Source organism: Embiotoca jacksoni, unplaced genomic scaffold, assembly GCF_022577435.1.
Source record: "Embiotoca jacksoni isolate LCO1_2020_lvr unplaced genomic scaffold, fEmbJac1.0.p SCAF_3, whole genome shotgun sequence".
Classification (NCBI taxonomy): domain Eukaryota; kingdom Metazoa; phylum Chordata; class Actinopteri; family Embiotocidae; genus Embiotoca; species Embiotoca jacksoni.
In genome coordinates this window covers 22,252,302-22,270,186 of record NW_027185381.1, presented here as the reverse complement: position 1 = coordinate 22,270,186, position 17,885 = coordinate 22,252,302, and the positions used below count along the sequence as shown (strand labels likewise).

At 39.7% G+C, this 17,885-nt stretch overlaps 2 protein-coding genes across 3 annotated transcripts; one reads left to right on the top strand and one right to left on the bottom strand.

The window, feature by feature from the left end:
• The first annotated feature begins 218 nt into the window (after positions 1–218).
• Positions 219–8,970, top strand: slc23a4 (solute carrier family 23 member 4). Its single transcript, XM_069162875.1, has 12 exons — positions 219–266; positions 1,528–1,659; positions 1,936–2,093; positions 3,511–3,670; positions 5,605–5,786; positions 6,198–6,315; positions 6,413–6,569; positions 6,806–7,059; positions 7,528–7,692; positions 7,774–7,882; positions 7,991–8,086; positions 8,702–8,970. Exons 1-12 carry the CDS (start codon positions 219–221, stop codon positions 8,968–8,970), a joined length of 1,848 nt encoding a protein of 615 aa, XP_069018976.1.
• Positions 8,971–9,424: 454 nt separating this feature from the next.
• On the bottom strand, positions 9,425–15,460 carry LOC138206291 (protein FAM180A-like). Of its 2 annotated transcripts, none has more exons than XM_069162892.1 (3): positions 15,367–15,460; positions 10,247–10,344; positions 9,425–10,115 (listed from the first exon to the last, which is right to left on the bottom strand). In XM_069162892.1, exons 1-3 carry the CDS (start codon positions 15,410–15,412, stop codon positions 9,786–9,788), a joined length of 474 nt encoding a protein of 157 aa, XP_069018993.1. In that variant the 5' UTR covers positions 15,413–15,460; the 3' UTR covers positions 9,425–9,785. The 2 variants fall into 2 exon arrangements, with proteins under 2 accessions (XP_069018993.1, XP_069018992.1); XM_069162891.1 differs by lacking the exon at positions 15,367–15,460 and adding an exon at positions 14,945–15,154.
• Between the last annotated feature and the right edge of the window lie 2,425 nt (positions 15,461–17,885).

Below are 17,885 nucleotides of genomic sequence, written 5' to 3'. Positions count from 1 at the left end.
TTCAATCAACAAGAACTGCAGTCTCGTGTCTGAACACGGCTGGATGTTTTTCATACTACGCTGTCCATCCCACTCCACCTCCCAGCCCTCAACCTTCTCCGTCTGATGCTCCAGTCCTCTCTATCTGCGTTCCCTCCCCTCTCACGGATGTTTTTTATTTCTGTGTTGTGTTTCCTGGCTCGGCAGACCACTACCTGGACCTATAGGCTGAAGCTGACATGGCTCAAGAAAAGGAAAATAATGGACTTGACAATTATGCCTTTGGTGTGAGTGTAACTTTTTTTTTGTAACTTTACATGTTAGCCTCATAATTTGAACCACTTTTTTGGGAATCACATTGAAACGTTTCTATCTGTGAATTATCCGTATGGATTATAAATCGTTTTACATTTTAACTGATGTCAAATTGAAAATATCTGGACTGTACCAAGTAAATCACCAGAATTACTTTGTGATTCATCTCTTTTCTAATCACTGAACGAGATGATACACAATCTGACTTTGCATGTCATATTTTCACAGTAGAAACAACAATTCCAGGGCAGTAAATATAACTGATAGAGTATCTTAGTATATAGCGTCATGGCTAAATTTGAATGTACTTGTTTACATTCTTGCTCCTCCATGCTTGAAATGACATTATTGAAAAGATAAGTGTCTCACTGGTTGGTAATACAAATAGAAGCAGGACTAACTTTTGCTGATATTTTAGCTAAACCTGTGTAAAATAAACAGAACAAACAGTATTTTTTTTTAACCTATAAGTGATAAGGGAAATAACATTTGCTTTACCATGAAAACGAATTGCTCATTTGACAGCTTTTTTGTTTTCACCCTACTCTGTAAAGTCTTGGATAAAAGGAAATTAATTTACGAGTGTGTCGTGGATTTTCCCTTTATCTAATTCTTGGTGAGAAAATGAAATAAAGGTTCGGACGCCAAATGCCTTTGTCGTCTTTTACTCTTATCACAGTCACACAGAGTACATGAGCAGTCTGCAGGTAGTGAGCATGAGAGTGCGACCCCGAGTACAGAAAACAAGAGCCTTTTATGAGGGGAGTTCTGCTATCTCTGTTCATAGCAGGATCCTCCTGTATCGTTTTGGTTGTACTCTCCACCGTCTGAGGGAATATTCGGTATCAGGGTTGAGGTCACCATGTGTCAAACCATGCGCAATAGAGAACAAAGAAAACATTTGTGTTACATAACAAATATCTGACATCATCTGGGGAATATATGTATCACACGTATAATACTATGGAACACGTCCATTACCATTACAGGCTGCCATGTGAGAAAGCGTTTGACCACATTCCTTTACAAGGATTTGTCATAACAGGAAGGTTTATGGCTCTTCCATAGAAGGTTAACTACTTGAACAACATGTTTAAGCATTTGGTTATCGTGAATGCTTTTTGCCAAATAAAAAAAAAATTACAGAGCCAAAATGTAAAAGCTGCATAAGGCCAGGATTTCATATGCGGCTTGAATTGACCTCATTCTGCCTTTCTTTCTGATTAACTGAAGCTGGAGGGACGTTATTGTGTACCTGACGCAGGAGAAGAACAGGACGGCGCTCTGGGTGAAGACAACAACAAACTAGCATATTGTGTAACAGACGTTCCTCCCTGGTACCTGTGCATTATTCTGGGCATCCAGGTACGTCAGCAAAGGACTTTTCAGGCCCTCTTTGACAATCATTCTCCATCTTTTTCCTGATTAAGAGCCTACAGTATGTGGCATTTCATCTGATGCTGTATAACAATGTAAACATGACCAGAGTCACATGAGATCTGTTTGACGTTTCCGTCATAGTTACTTAGCCTTGGTTTTATTTACGAAGGCCAGATTGTAAAACGTGTGGAGATGTAAAATATGTGGATTAAACATAGATTCAATTAAATCTCGATATTTTTCCCTTCTTTACCTTCTCAGCACTGTATAACTGCATTTGGAGGCATCATCGCCATCCCTTTGATCCTGTCCCAGGGGTTGTGTCTGCAACATGACGGCCTCACACAAAGCCACCTCATCAGTACCATCTTCTTTGTCTCGGGTATCTGCACTCTGCTGCAAGTTACCTTCGGCATTAGGTAAGAAAGTAAGGGGTAATACCAGTGTTTTTTTTTTCATGTTATGAGAGTCTGTCCTCTAACACAGTAATCCAGCTGAACAGCGGGGTGCAATTAAGCATGCAGCTCCTTCTTATTAAACACGCGGAACAGACTGAGCTTTCAGCTTTTGTTCTTAACCTCTTTTGAACTGTGAGACTTGCCAAAATTAGTGGACATGAAGAACAATGGAATATTTTACTCCGTTCATGGACACAGCTTCTATTTATAGGATTACCAAACATGTGAAATATCAAGCAGCTTTAGTTTTTACATTAAGATGCTTTTGACCGTTAATATAAATATTGTGAAGCCCAGACTGTATTCTGACTTGATTCTGTACCTCAGTGGAAAGATATTTTATTTTACTCCCTGTTTACTTAAATATGACAAGGTAATATAGATACAACAGTATGATACAACACGATACAGTCTAATATTAGCACCAGAGAATGTCTTATCTGCATACCAGAATAAAAACTCACCACCCTCACACTGTGTTTACAAAAGCTTACACAAGTGTCTCTTGTGAGTGGTGACACACAAACGGGAGGATTGACACGACATAATGGCTGGTTTTGTTTTCGAGAACTACAAACTTAGACGTGTCTTCTAGATCTGAATTTATGTTATGTGTGTGCAGACTCAGCCAGCCTGAATATTTGTGTCACTGCTCGATTAGTCGAGGAATTTCCGTATTATTATATTTGGAATCTAGTTCCTGACAAATCCACATTCTCTTGGTTTAGCACCACTGATGCTTTCTTGTCTTTCTCCAAATACCTGGAGGTCAGCTGTGAGGAAATAACAATCGGTATGTCTAATGGCCCGCTGTTCCAGGCGAACCTAAAGAAAACAACACGAATTATTTTTGTCCCAAAGGATGACAAAATTATAAACTCCTGTCAAAAAGATATCTGCTGACTGTGCGTCTGTATTATTCCCATCGGTTTTTAACAAAAATACTTTTCTTCAACCACTTAAGTAACTCACTGTGAGACTGATGTGCCTGCAGCGCTGGAATGTTTAAATTCAACTGCAGTCTGATTTGAATTGTTGACGGTGAAGTGAGCAGCATAATGAGGATCGTTACGTAGCGGATTATTTTAATTTACTTAATTCTAACAATTCGAATTAGAGAACCAATCTCTATATTCACATGATGTAAATTAGCCATTTTCTCATCTACGATTGAAAGAAATAAGATGCTGCAGATACAGATAGAAACTCTTGAGAACTGTTGGAGCTTTTCTTATCTACTGGGGTTGGTTAGTTCGCAAGAAGCAACTACTCAACCCCAATTACCTTGCACAATATCTGATATCGGATTATGTATGACCCATCTACTTTTACTCCTGATGTCTGTCTGGCTCCCTTTCTTTGCCATCTTTATCCCCAGACTGCCCATTCTCCAAGGTGGTACATTTACATTGTTGGCACCCTCTATGGCAATGCTGTCCATGCCAGAGTGGACATGTCCTGCTTGGACTCAAAATGCCAGCTTAGTGAACACCTCATCCACAGACTTCACAGAGGTGTGGCAGAGTCGAATGAGAGCAGTAAGTAAACAGGGACCTTTTAATTTTTCTAGCTACAGCTCTGAACTCACTTAACCCCAAATAATAAGTTTGACTATGATAATTTTCTGACACTTTTAAAGACTTAACTGGCTTGCTCTCTCAAGCTCAAGTACTTCAAATAATTGAGCTTGCTGAAAAAGAGTGGTACAATGCTCACAGTTAGATACAAAGTTACAGGACTGGACATGGAAATCAAATTAGTATATCAGTCCAGGTGTATGTGTTGCTGGGCCATGCTTACTGTTTCAATATGACCTAAATCCTTGTTCAATTTTATAACATGTTAATATTATATGTGCACATTTCATGTTTACTTGCAAGAATAAGTCTTGCTCCACTATATTAAAATATTAGCTATGCAGAAGCCGAGTTGTTGTGGTAGCTGAGGTTGTGTTTAGCTCGAGTCAGGGGACTCCCAATGTGGGACCCACATGGATTTTAAAATGCAGGATTTGTAATGAGTCCTTGTTGATGGGCCAATACTCAAAAAACAGTCTCAACTTGAAAAAAAATATCAGTGTTGGGTGGGTATAGCTAATGCTATATAATCAGAATATCCTGAATGATAAGATCGAAATTGCTCACAAAGTCATTATACCGTCTTCATTTTGAAAAGTGAATGTAGGTAAATGAGATTAACACCCCCCCCAGCTATCCTTAGATTGTATGCTAGTCTGTGGGATAGGGTAACTCTGTTGATTTGCTATACAACACAACATGAACTGATTTTTGTCAGCCAAAAGAAAGGGTAATACTACTTTGCTTCAATGTTTCTTGCAGTGTATGGTGGAATGATCAATGGACTTACTAGCACTCCACTTATTCACATGTTGGCATGTCAATCGACCAGTATCAGCAAATCATTAGGTAGGCTATTACATTCTGAATTTGTACAAAAGATACTATTGTTGGTGTTCACAACATAAATTGTTTTAATGTCGAGGACAACGATTTGAATTAACAGAGTAATCAAACAAGGTCAAAACATAGTAGAAGGTTGGACCGTGTATGAAACGCTGGAGGACTTTCAATCTGAAATGAGGGCTTTTAATTTGAAATGATGCAGGAAGTTGGAACATTCAATTTCCAGTGGTGACTGGAGTCACAAACTGCAGACGGGTTGGACTATTTGACCGTAGTATAAAATCAGCAAACACTAGACACTAAACACTCCATCCATAATGAATAAGAAATACACATACTTACAGATTATGTTCTGGGTTTGAACTGGATTGTAGCCACAGGTGTAGTAGGCTATTCGCTACTACCCGTGGCGCTATCGGTAGCTTACTACTCCCGGTGTGCATTTAGTTCTGGTTGGATAGACTATTACTTTCAAAGCTTTGCTGTGGTGCCATCATAATCTATTCAAACTCTTTTTTAAGCCCCTTTTTGAGCCAGGCCAACATTATTGAAGGGTTAATTTATCACTGTTTAGACAAGGTGCCAACAGATAAAAACAGGAAGTTAGAACGGAAAGGCATCACGTAGTGCACCTCGGGTAATGTAGTTTATTTAGGGCCATTATAAATCACCTACGTATCCTGATAGCGGGACGGTAGAAAACGCTCCCGGCAGCTTATGAGAAGTGACGGTGTGCAAGAAATAAGCCATGGTACACCCAAGAGTAAAATGTAGAAGTGCTGGCATTGCGTACTGGTGAATTATAGTAAAACCATGTAGCTCGTAGCATGTCCTCCTCAGAATACCTGGAAAAGTCAGAAAGCAACAACAAAAAAAGGAATTTAAAAGAAACGTGGTCCTTATTTTTTGAAAGTAGACCAACCCTAATGTTACCGTTACATAAACACAGACTTTTTTAAACTGAGGTGTCATTTGCATGAGATAGCAAACATATGCTAATTTGTGGTAATGCCAAATTCTGACTGTCACTGTATTGTGTCTATCTTCAGCTGCAGGGGTCCATCATAGTGGGCTCACTCTTCCAGGTGTTTGTCGGTTTCTCTGGCCTCATCGGCCTCTTCATGCACTTCATTGGACCTCTCACCATCGCTCCCACTATCGCTCTCATCGGACTTTCCCTGTTTGACTCAGCTGGCAGCAGTGCTGGAAACCACTGGGGCATCTCTGCAATGTGGGTGAAATTCCTAAACAGTCTTTTAAGGATTGTGATCAAGTTAATTAAGCTAAATTTCTAAACATGTAAGTTTTGGTCAGTAAATAATGGGCTATTGGCTACACAGAGATCTTTGTAAAAAAAGAGTTCTTGTCATTTGAACGCACTTTTCTCTGAAATATGCCTTATATATGATGTTAAATCTGCTTCCTCCCCACATAAACTATGATCGGCTTTCTAGGAAACAATAATAGCTTTGAAGGCTGTGTACAGTCTTAATCTTGGGCGGGGGATAAAAGCCTATTGCAGATTTATTGGCCAAGAACCTGCAAAGTAGCTCTACTTTGCTTTGTGTTGATTAGAGTTAGACTCAGCTGTTTTTAAGACTTTGAATTTTATATTGTGACTTTTTTTTTCTCATCTCACCAGGACCACAGCACTGATCATTCTGTTCTCACAGTACCTCCGTCACATATCTGTGCCCCTCCCTACATACAAGAATAAAAAACTGCACACCTCTCGAGTCTACGTGTTTCAGATTCTCCCGGTATGTAAAAGTCGTTCTTGTTTATAACAATGCATTTAGTCTTATGATCATATAAAAAGACAACAAAGGTGACTTTTTTTTTCCACGATGTATCAAGGTCCTACTGGGAATCACGTTGTCTTGGCTCATCTGTTACCTTTTGACAATCTATGACATTCTTCCTACTGAACCAGACCAGTATGGTTACCTGGCACGCACTGACCTAAAGGGAGACGTTGTGGGTGAAGCTCCCTGGTTCACATTCCCATACCCAGGTAAGATGCTTCAATACCATCTTCAAAGATAACTTTTTCTAAGTGTATACCAGTGATGGGTTTTGGATATTGACAGAGCTAAATGCTAAAGATAAATAAGATGCCAAACCAGGCTTTGTATACACAAACAATAAGACAAGTCATTCTATAAGTGAGACTTTAGTTATAAAATATTGCAGGTCATGTATAACACGTCATTTTTTTTTTTGTCTCCCTATGTTGGATTGCAAAATTAGGACAATGGGGTATGCCGACTGTGAGCCTGGCAGGGGTGGTTGGCATCTTGGCTGGTGTGATTTCCTCCATGATAGAGTCTGTTGGGGACTACCATGCTTGTGCGAGGTTATCTGGGGCTCCTCCCCCTCCTAGACACGCCATCAACAGGGGTATTGGCATTGAGGGACTGGGCTGTCTGTTGGCCGGCGCCTGGGGTACAGGAAATGGAACCACTTCATACAGTGAGAATGTTGGAGCCCTCGGTATTACAAAGGTAAAACTGCCGTCTAGGTCTATCTGGTTATCTTGATGCGATCAGTATTAAGGTGGTCCTGAGAGCTAAATGCAATAAAACCTGCTCTTCTGGTGCACAAGCCATAAAGGTTTTTTAAGTTCTGGCCCACTGCACATCTGCAATAGAGTTTCTCCTGCTGGCCTCACCCACGGGTTCCCTGCCAGCAACTTTACATTGTGCTGATGCTATGCAAATTAAACTCACTTGTCTAGACACAGAGGTTTTACAAATATGAAACCTCTATGAAGTGTTGCAGTGTATATGCTCTGTTTCAGTTTTTTTTTTCACTTTGTAGCACTTTTTTTTTGTAACGTATCGTCAGATTTGTGATGACGTTTTCTCAGTTTGCTTGTATTTTCTCTATTTGCCCGTTTGCTTCATTTCCAGTGCGTTGAGCTCTCAGTGCCACCGTGGCTCATCGAGAATCTCCTCCTATATCTTTTGCAGGTTGGTAGTCGAACGGTGATAGTGGCCAGTGGGGTGTTGATGGTCGTCATGGGCCTGTTTGGTAAAGTGGGCGCTGTATTCACCACTATCCCCTCACCTGTGATAGGAGGAATGTTCATGGTTATGTTTGGCGTCATCTCGGCTGCAGGAGTCTCTAATCTGCAGGTACACACCCTAAAAACAATAAAACATTTCGCAACATTCATTTTTGTTGTTGTTGATGACATAATTCATTTTTTTCCCCAGTACGCAGATATGAATTCATCTCGAAACATCTTCATTTTTGGCTTCTCCATGTTCTCTGGCCTTGTGATTCCTAACTGGATATTTAAAAACCCCAAAGCTATTGCTACAGGTGCGTGCATAAAATGTCTTCATATAATCTGTATTTTTTAATAAAAACCTATTATCCTGCATTATTATTCAAACAGAATTTCAACTCTTTACACCGTGTTGTGTCCAGGTGTGGTAGAACTTAACCAGATGCTGCAGGTGCTCCTGACAACCAGTATGTTTGTAGGAGGCTTCTTTGGATTCGTACTGGACAACACCATTCCAGGTAACCATCCATATGATTCAATTATTTGTTTATTTATTTTATTAAGTTTTAATTGTTTACACACTAAATATAAACGTTATCATAATATTAACAGCAAAATCGGACTATAAAAACATCAGATGATCAGTCTTTATATCTTGATCAGGAATCCAGCAATAGAGTCCCTTTATTCCAGCGCTGATGTTCGTGTACCATCAAGTGTCTGTAAGTGACTGCCAGGTGATGATCCCAGCACTGTGAGGATCTTTTGTATCTCGGTCAGGGTTCATCATTTGGTTCAGTCAGGGTTAAAGAGGAATAAGCTGACCTAGAAATGTGACTAGTGGTTAAAATCCAGCAAATATGCAGGGATCATCCCCTAATGTTAACACAGGAATATAGAAAAAAGCCCTGAAATGTAAAAAAACAACGTTGATGTGCTATTGTTCTTTATTTGTAGCCTGAGAGAAATGGTTTTCAGTTTTTTTTTATTATAGCAGGTCTGGCATGTAGAGTATACTAGTGGAACACTACAAGGACAAGAAATGGCTGTGGAAGATGAGACAGATTTCCCAAGCTTTATGAACAACAAACAACAGCAGTCAGGCTTCAACACATTTAACACGTGTCCAACAGGATCGAAGCATGAACGAGGCATCCTGGCCTGGAACAAGGCTCATGAGGACGACTCCAGCAACACGCTGGAGAGCGGTGAAGTCTACGATCTTCCCTTCGGCATCACCTCTTCCTTGTCGTCGTCGTCCTGCCTCCGGTATATACCTTTCTGCCCACCCAGCGCGCCCAACTCCCTCGATGAAAGCGGAGCAGACTCAAATTCACTGGAGTCGAAGCAGCCACTGGGACATCCGAAGCCCTCACAGATCATCGTCGGTGTCAGTCTGTGAGTGCTGTGCTCACTCCAGCATGCAATTTTGGGTATTTTTAAAAACACAATACCATCAAAGGCAGCTCAGTTTGGACTTGAGTCCTATGTTAAAGGCATCATACTGAAACAACATGGTGCACAATGACCTTTTGGAGTGACATTTGCAAATTATATCTTGCACCGGTATGTTTACTTCCAATAGGGAGACTATTTGTAAATTGAAGACATTGATGAAGTGATAATAGTTGATTACATATATATACTGTATATGAAAACAATGTATACTGTATATATATTAACTAGAAATATTTTTTTCTGTACAGTAATTTTGACAGATCATAAGACTGTTGAGTATATTCCACTGATTTCTTTGGTCTAAAGCTTCAGGTCTTATTATTTTTCTCTCATCTTATTAGTCTCAGAAGGCAATCACATCCAGGTGCTAGTGAACAAACACTGACAAGACATGTGAATGTAAGTAAATCCATGACGTTTAATGCCACATTAAATATACAGATCCCATGTATAGTGTCATATATATGCAGTAGCTCACGGGTGGATTATCTTTGGCTGTAACAGTCAATATTTGAATAATTGTTTCATTACCTGTGTCTGTGCACTTTACCCATTTGTGCTGTCAGTCTGTGACAGGTCTTTTCTTTCAGGCTCTTTACAGCCTGCCAGCATACATGCTGCAATGTATCCTATACGCACAAATCAGAACCACCGACTGATATCAATGCATATTCTCTTTTTTTTTTTTTAAAAGAAACTTTTTTTCTTAAATGCATATTAAACAACAAGGAACCGTTGTCTAGCAACACCATTGTTCAGTCAGTTTGTCAACGTCAGATCATTCTTGATGGCTTTGTACAAGCTAACAAAAGACTGAGCCCACACATCTCTTTGGTGTTCAGTAGTAGAATTGACCACCTGCTGCGAAGCGTAAACTAAAGTCAACACTGTGCGCTCGAAGTCGTCCTGATGCAGGTGACTGCTACGGTTTGAAAGGCCAGATATGAGCCTGAATATGTCTGTTAGCTTCTTGGGAATTATCTTCTCACAGATGACGTCCAGGTTTCGTGTCTTTCGGAGCGAAGCCAGTTCAGCATCTTTGACTGAAAACGCTCCACTGGCCTCGAAATGTATGCCAGCCATCAGGATCTGTTCGATGAAACGAAAACAGGAAATCAACATTGTTAAAAGTGTTCTAATGATCATTTTTTTTGGTTTCCTGATCAGGAAACCTGGATTTTTTTTTTTTTTTTTTTTTTTTAAATTTAGTTTTGTTTTACCTCAAATAGTAGATGAGCATCGTTAAAGGAGTTGTGGAAGGTGGGGTTCAACACGGCGTCCACTCCTCTTTTTATTCGGCTTGCAGCTGGGAATAGGGCTAGAGAGCAAAGAGAGACAGACAGTGAGAATGAGGGGTGGTCGAAAAGCAAGGGAAATTTGATTTCCCAAGTTTTCCTCTCAGATTTCTTTACAATAATAATTCATTGTTATGAAAAAAAGGCTTCTTGAATCTGTTAAGCTAGAAATCCTTGTGACAAGCAAAAAGTACAGTTTGGTACCATGAAATGCAGGTTTTACTGATGTTCTGGCACACGTGAGAGCCAGGTTCATACTGCAGTTAATCTATAATGTACACACTGCATTTCAAACGCAGTGATCTCTGACCTTACAGATGAATCATATCTGCAGACAATGAAACATGACCTCCAACTTCAAAGGCAGCAGAGGAATCAAAGGCGGAGTAACACATGGATGACACAACAGGTTCCAGATGATTTCGATATGCTGTTCATGGGCCGAGTATTTCAGCCTTACTTTTACAGCACTCCTTAAGTTCCAGGATATTAACCACTGCAAATCTTTCTGCTGGCAAATAATGCTGACAGGCCAAAACCTTTCCCCTTACAATACATACAATACAACCCTAAGGCATTATTTTAATACTATTGGCAGTCAGATTAGTAATCCTACAAAAACATAACTGTTCTTTTGCCATGCTTATAATCCATTTTCTCAACCATATATGTGCAGAATTTATATACAAGCAGATTCATAATACGACTTAAGACCATAAATAACTGTACAGTTGTAGAAATATTTCAGCTTGACCAAAGTGGACCCATGCAGTGACCAACATTTCATAGAGGCATGTGATGCTAGCATGGCTTAAAGGTGAACAAATATGGAACACAGAAATTCAAGCCAGACAGAGATTTAGACTCTACTGTTTTCACTTACTGTCCAGTTGTTCAAACAATCTTTGCTGGCTGGGTTTATTAAATGTGTGAAAATCTGGGGCTGTGTCAGCTTACATTTTATTTGGTGCAAAGTATAAGATCAAGGTAACAATGGTAAGCAATTTAAAGGGGAAACGATGGAAGGAAAAATAAAGGAGGACAGACGGAAAGAAAGTTGCTCTGTGATGCACAACAGTGAGTGACTGTTTCAAATGCCAACTGAACAAATAATGACTATTCTACAAGCTAATATGGTAATACTTAGGTCCTAAGTATTACCATATTAGCTTATAAAGTAGTCATTATTTGTTCCTAAGTCTTAGGATCTTTTCACAAAAACAATTCAAGAGCGTGAGATGAAGAAAGTGAGAGAAGCATGGAAACACATGAAATTCATTATCAGGCCGACTGCCAGCTCTTCCCTCCTTCCCATCAATGTGTTTATTTCAGGGGCAGCAAGTGGAACAATGATGATATTTTAATGTATTTCTGCAGAGTTATGCATAATTAAAAAATGATGCATACATGCCTGTCATAATGTTTAGGTAATAATCTCCATTAATCTAAGTCTAATAAGCCCAATAAGCTCCTGCACAGTTTAATTGGACTTTTCTCTTTGGTGAGTCTTCAGTCCAAATAGCTACCAATAAATATGTTAAATTATATTTCCACAAACCATATTATTGTATGTAACATATACATGCATTAGTGATTGAAATTAAGCACATTTGTCATGGTTTGGCTCTTTATAGCGCAGTCACTCCCTCCACCCACCTGCCTGGACTTTATATCTTCAAAAATGTGGAAGTAAAGTTCTCCTTTTGCTTCACATTTACCTCTGTTGTGAGTTTGGCTTCTGTCCTTTGTGAAACTGTGACACAATTACTGAAATACGACAGCCTACTCTATTACAATTTTGAGGTACTTGTAAATCTGTATTTTTTTTTTTTTTTTTTTTTATTCTACTTCACTCTAATTCAGAAGGAAATATTTAAAAATGACTGTTTTTGATCTAAAACATAGAGAGATGGTGTTTCCCCTCGGTAGACTGCGTTGGCGGGAAGGGTTGTGACAGATTGACAACATGCTAATATTAGCATCCCTATTACCTTCAGTAGATACATTTAGGGTGCGTTTGAAAAAAATGCTGATATTGTGGTCTGGCTTTAAGCTGTTTGAGGTTGAGGTACAGTGGGTACGGAAAGTATTCAGACCCCTTTACATTTTTCACTCTTTGTTTCATTGCAGCCATTTGCTAAAATCAAAAAAGTTCATTTTATTTCTCATTAATGTACACTCAGCACCCCATCTTGACAGAAAAAAACAGAAATGTATAAATATGTGCAAATTTATTAAAAAAGAAAAACTGAAATATCACATGGTCATAAGTATTCAGACCCTTTGCTCAGTATTGAGTAGAAGCACCCTTTTGAGCTAGTACAGCCATGAGTCTTCTTGGGAATGATGCAACAAGATTTTCACACCTGGATTTGGGGATCCTCTGCCATTCTTCCTTGCAGATCCTCTCCAGTTCCGTCAGGTTGGATGGTGAATGTTGGTGGACAGCCATTTTCAGGTCTCTCCAGAGATGCTCAGTTGGGTTTAGGTCAGGGCTCTGGCTGGGCCAGTCAAGAATGGTCACAGAGTTGTTCCGAAGCCACTCCTTTGTTATTTTAGCTGTGTGCTTAGGGTCATTGTCTTGTTGGAAGGTGAACCTTCGGCCCAGTCTGAGGTCCAGAGCACTCTGGAAGAGGTTTTCTTCCAGGATATCTCTGTACTTGGCCGCATTCATCTTTCCTTCAATTGCAACCAGTCGTCCTGTCCCTGCAGCTGAAAAACACCCCCATAGCATGATGCTGCCACCACCATGTTTCACTGTTGGGATTGTATTGGGCAGGTGATGAGCAGTGCCTGGTTTTCTCCACACATACCGCTTAGAATTAACGCCAAAAAGTTCAATCTTGGTCTCATTAGACCAGAGAATCTTATTTCTCATAGTCTGGGAGTCCTTCATGTGTTTTTTGGCAAACTCTATGCGGGCTTTCATATGTCTTGCACTGAGGAGAGGCTTCCGTCGGGCCACTCTGCCATAAAGCCCCGACTGGTGGAGGGCTGCAGTGATAGTTGACTTTGTGGAACTTTCTCCCATCTCCCTACTGCATCTCTGGAGCTCAGCCGCAGTGATCTTTGGGTTCTTCTTTACCTCTCTCACCAAGGCTCTTCTCCCACGATTGCTCAGTTTGGCTGGACGGCCAGGTCTAGGAAGAGTTCTGGTCGTCCCAAACTTCTTCCATTTAAGGATTATGGAGGCCACTGTGCTCTTAGGAACCTTGAGTGCTGCAGAAATTATTTTGTAACCTTGGCCAGATCTGTGCCTTGCCACAATTCTGTCTCTGAGCTCCTTGGACAGTTCCTTCGACCTCATGATTCTCATTTGCTCTGACATGCACTGTGAGCTGTAAGGTCTTATATAGACAGATGTGTGCCTTTCCTAATCAAGTCCAATCAGTTTAATTAAACACAGCTGGACTCCAATGAAGGAGTAGAACCATCTCAAGGAGGATCAGAAGAAATGGACAGCATGTGAGTTAAATATGAGTGTCACAGCAAAGGGTCTGAATACTTATGACCATGTGATATTTCAGTTTTTCTTTTTTAATAAATTTGCACAAATTTATACATTTCTGTTTTTTTCTGTCAAGATGGGGTGCTGAGTGTACATTAATGAGAAATAAAATGAACTTTTTTGATTTTAGCAAATGGCTGCAATGAAACAAAGAGTGAAAAATGTAAAGGGGTCTGAATACTTTCCGTACCCACTGTATGCCTATACACCGCTTAATTTTAGGCTTTTACTGTCTGTTTATTTTACATCAAACAGACACAGCAGAGCAAGAAACAGAATTTTATTTTCGATCTATCTATCTGTCTGTATGTGATATGGTGGATTGACATTGAAGTTAAAGTTGAAGTTGATTTGTAGGGGTTTGCCAGTGAGAGGTAATGTTTTGGAAAACTCGGACATAGCAGGAAATAATTTTAAAATCATATCGGTGAATTGCACACAGAAGTCATATGTTTACCAGCTGACCTTTCACAAAGGCATCTAATGCATTTGATTCCATCTTTTTTAAGAGGAAGTGATTCTTGGATTTCATTCTTGAATTTTGGACTTCCTGTTGTTGAAGAGGGCTCCATAACCAAAACCAGAAACTTTCACCATCAGAACCGTTACACTGCACTCATCAGTGGATTTTCATTTCTTTTTACAGTGTTTTATCAGGGCGCTAGAACCAAGAACAATGATCAAATCACAAAATATTCTCACATTATTGGACAAAATTACTTTCTGACACAAGTTGGTCTGAACATCTTGGCAGTATGCTTTTCATTATTCAGAGAGGGAATCCTCTCGCATCAGTTTCCTCTATTACAAACAGGTGCACATGACATCTCACCCTGTAGTTTCTAGAGGAGACAAAAGTGAAATGTTTTGCAAGTACAACAATTTAAAAAAAAATGTAAAACAGTAGCTGTACTACAGTACAAGTAAGGAAAAACAATCATTCGTTTTCACTTTTTTTTTTAATCACGGTGTTAATTTGTGGTTTAGTATGGAAAGTAATTTAATCAATTGATTCTTTATGGTCTAATCTGTGAGGAAAAAAAAATCTCACGGGCACAAGCAAACATTGTTTGATGTTTTGCATTAAATTCTTTGCGCTTCAGTTCAAGTCTTACCTTTAGGGTGACATCTTGTGACGCCTGTCTTGATGCAGCAGTAAAACAAACCAACTACAACCATCCTCCAGGGCAGCATGGTGGCCAATCACTCTTCAGAGGCTGAGGCTGGGCAGGTTGACTCAAGTTCTCCTCCTACTGTATTAGTACTCTACCTGTTGCCACCCATGTGTACACTTGTGCTGCGTTTCTTGCCTACGGTGCATTTGCAGCCTTACTGCACACTCTCTTCATCACTTGTGCTGTCTGACTCCGTCTGTGTTTATAACTGGGTTTTCTCTCTCCCCTCCCATCCCCATCCCCATCTGATCTCTCCCTTCCTCTTTCTGCCTTTCATGAGCAGCATTTTAATGCTTTCATCTGGTTGTCATCAGGTTCAGAGCCTCACTTTTATTTAACATTTTTTTTCATCATTCTCTTACCTTTCTCTATGGAAGGTCTTTTTCCTGTCTTCCGTTTCATCTTCATCACTAGCAGCAGCAGTTTGCTTTGTAGTTTTTAACATCTTGTCTTCTCTGACTCTGAAAAGTAAAAACCTCAAACCCACTGCTGCTTTTTAATGGTCCTCATCAGTTCATTTCATCACATGCATTTTAATTTTACTGCAATTCAGCTGCATCCAGCAGAGCACGTGATCATTTCTGGGATACACAGTCATTATTACGCTGTGCTCCAGTTGAGCTGTCGGTCACTGCTGTTCAGCTTTGAAAGCAGCTTGTCAGGAAGAACATTTATTGTTGCTTGCTATTAAAAACTCATTGTGGGCTGAAAACACAACGATGGAGAAACATTTCTTATTGTCCTTGTGGGAGCTGTGTTAAATGTTCACTACCCACGTACAAGGTCCTGAGTACGCTCTATTTTTTCCCCCCACATCAGTGTCCCTCAGCTGGTAGGAGCATGTGATGGTGCCAGGATGATCAACTCAACCTGCGTTCTTCAGGAGACAAATGTGGAAAGTTCACACTCCATGAGCAGGAAATTCAGCTAAGTGATTATTTATAATTATAAAATACACGCACCCTGAGCTCTGGACTGAAAACATCTGCAGAAACCACAAAGAAAGACTTTGTTCACTGCCTGGCACTGACCACCTCCCCCACAGGCCTGAGGAATACTTGCAAAGGGTACAACCATATAAAATTGTTGTTGTTTTAGCATTAATTTATTCCATCTGAGAGTTCAAGATGATGCCAACATGTGAGAGCAGCACACAGAGATATTTTCTAGAGGTTAGTCCTGTCAGATATGTGTCAGTGTCAGAATCGGAGAGATGTGGCAGTCGTGCTGCTGCTGCAAAGGAATGCAGACACAGCTGGCAGGAGAGCTGTGGCCTCTGTGAAACTTCCAAGAATTACATCTCACAAACTTACACAAACATATTATTCTTTCAACAGGCAAATTAAACAAAAATGTTATTCCAGGCTGGAAGCTACCCCAAATAACTTCCTTTCTCTAAATTGGAATATTTAGTGACACAAAGTTGGATAAAGCACCATATTAGGACAGGGCCAGTCTGTTTCAATTTTAGAAATAAGATGGATTGTAGATGATGACCGGTTCCTCTGGGTTCATGAATGCTGAGGCTTAGTGTGTATAATGCAACTTTTGAATCATTCTTATACAAAAAGCAACATGGTAGTGGTAAAAATAAAAATAAAAGACAGGAGGACAGGACATGCCTGTGAAGTGGCAGATGGGTAACAGGAGTTATCCAACAAAGAGGAAGAGTGTCCAATAGCTCTGATTGTCATCTTACTGTATTCTTCACATAGTGACTCCACATATCAGTCAGTGAAAAGATATGTGGATTGAACAAGCAAGAAGGCTGTGGCTGTAAGATATAAGGCTTTAAATCCAGCCCGGATCATGTCAAGGTTATGAAGATTAAATGCTTTACATGTCACTGATGACACAAAATGAGGATTTAAGGGTTCTGAAATTAAAATGAATTGTTTTATCAGAGTAAACTTTCATATAGTAAATGGTGATTTGTATTAGAATATCTTTACTGAAGTAAATTCTTAGATAATTACTCTGTTCAGGATTTCCCTTTATCACCTTCTACATCCACTCTACTACGTTGTAATTTTTTGACTGCCATAGTTACTATTGTACATACAAACTTGTGGTTAGCTTATAAAATATGACTCATTGATCGAGATTAATTGACCCAATAATACAGGAAGTAATTCAAATGAGCTCCACCTTGACCCTGTAATTAAAATCCAGCATTAATATAGTACAATTAAAAACACTGAGGTTTTTTTTCTGCATTACTAACGTTTATACCATTACTTTTATTGCTATAAGTACATGAGCAGATAAAGCTTTCATACTGTATTTATACTGAAGCTACATCTTAGTGCAGGACTTTGACTTGCATTAGAGTGCTTTTACATGGTGGTATTTGTACTCTCACTGAAGTGAGTGAGACTCTTCTCATGGCAGGCACTTCACATTTGCGAGTCCTACACAGGTGTGACTAATAATATGAATCATGGCTGCATTCCAACGCATGTGAAAGTGCAGGCTCGCTTACATGGTGGAGTACCCGCTGACGGAGCAGAGCCATCATTACCTCCGCCAAGATCATTGTGTTTACGGTGCAGTTTGTTTGTCCGTTTGTCAGCAGGATGACGGAAAAACAACTGAAATAATTTCAGCAGGCACCAGAAAGTTTCCAACATTTTAGGGAATCCACGATATGAAGAATAAAAACTCTCTCCTGCGAACTCACAAAAGGTAGAAATGGAAATGAATTTAAAGCGTAGCTGACCGTATATTTTGTCACCTACTGACTGCACATCAGCAGCGTGTACTATCTTTAATATTTATGCACGTTCTTATTCTTCAAAATTCAACCGACTACGCAGCATGTAGAAAAAAACAGAAAAAGCCTTTTTAATTTCAACGCAGATGGTAAAAAAATCGGTATAGA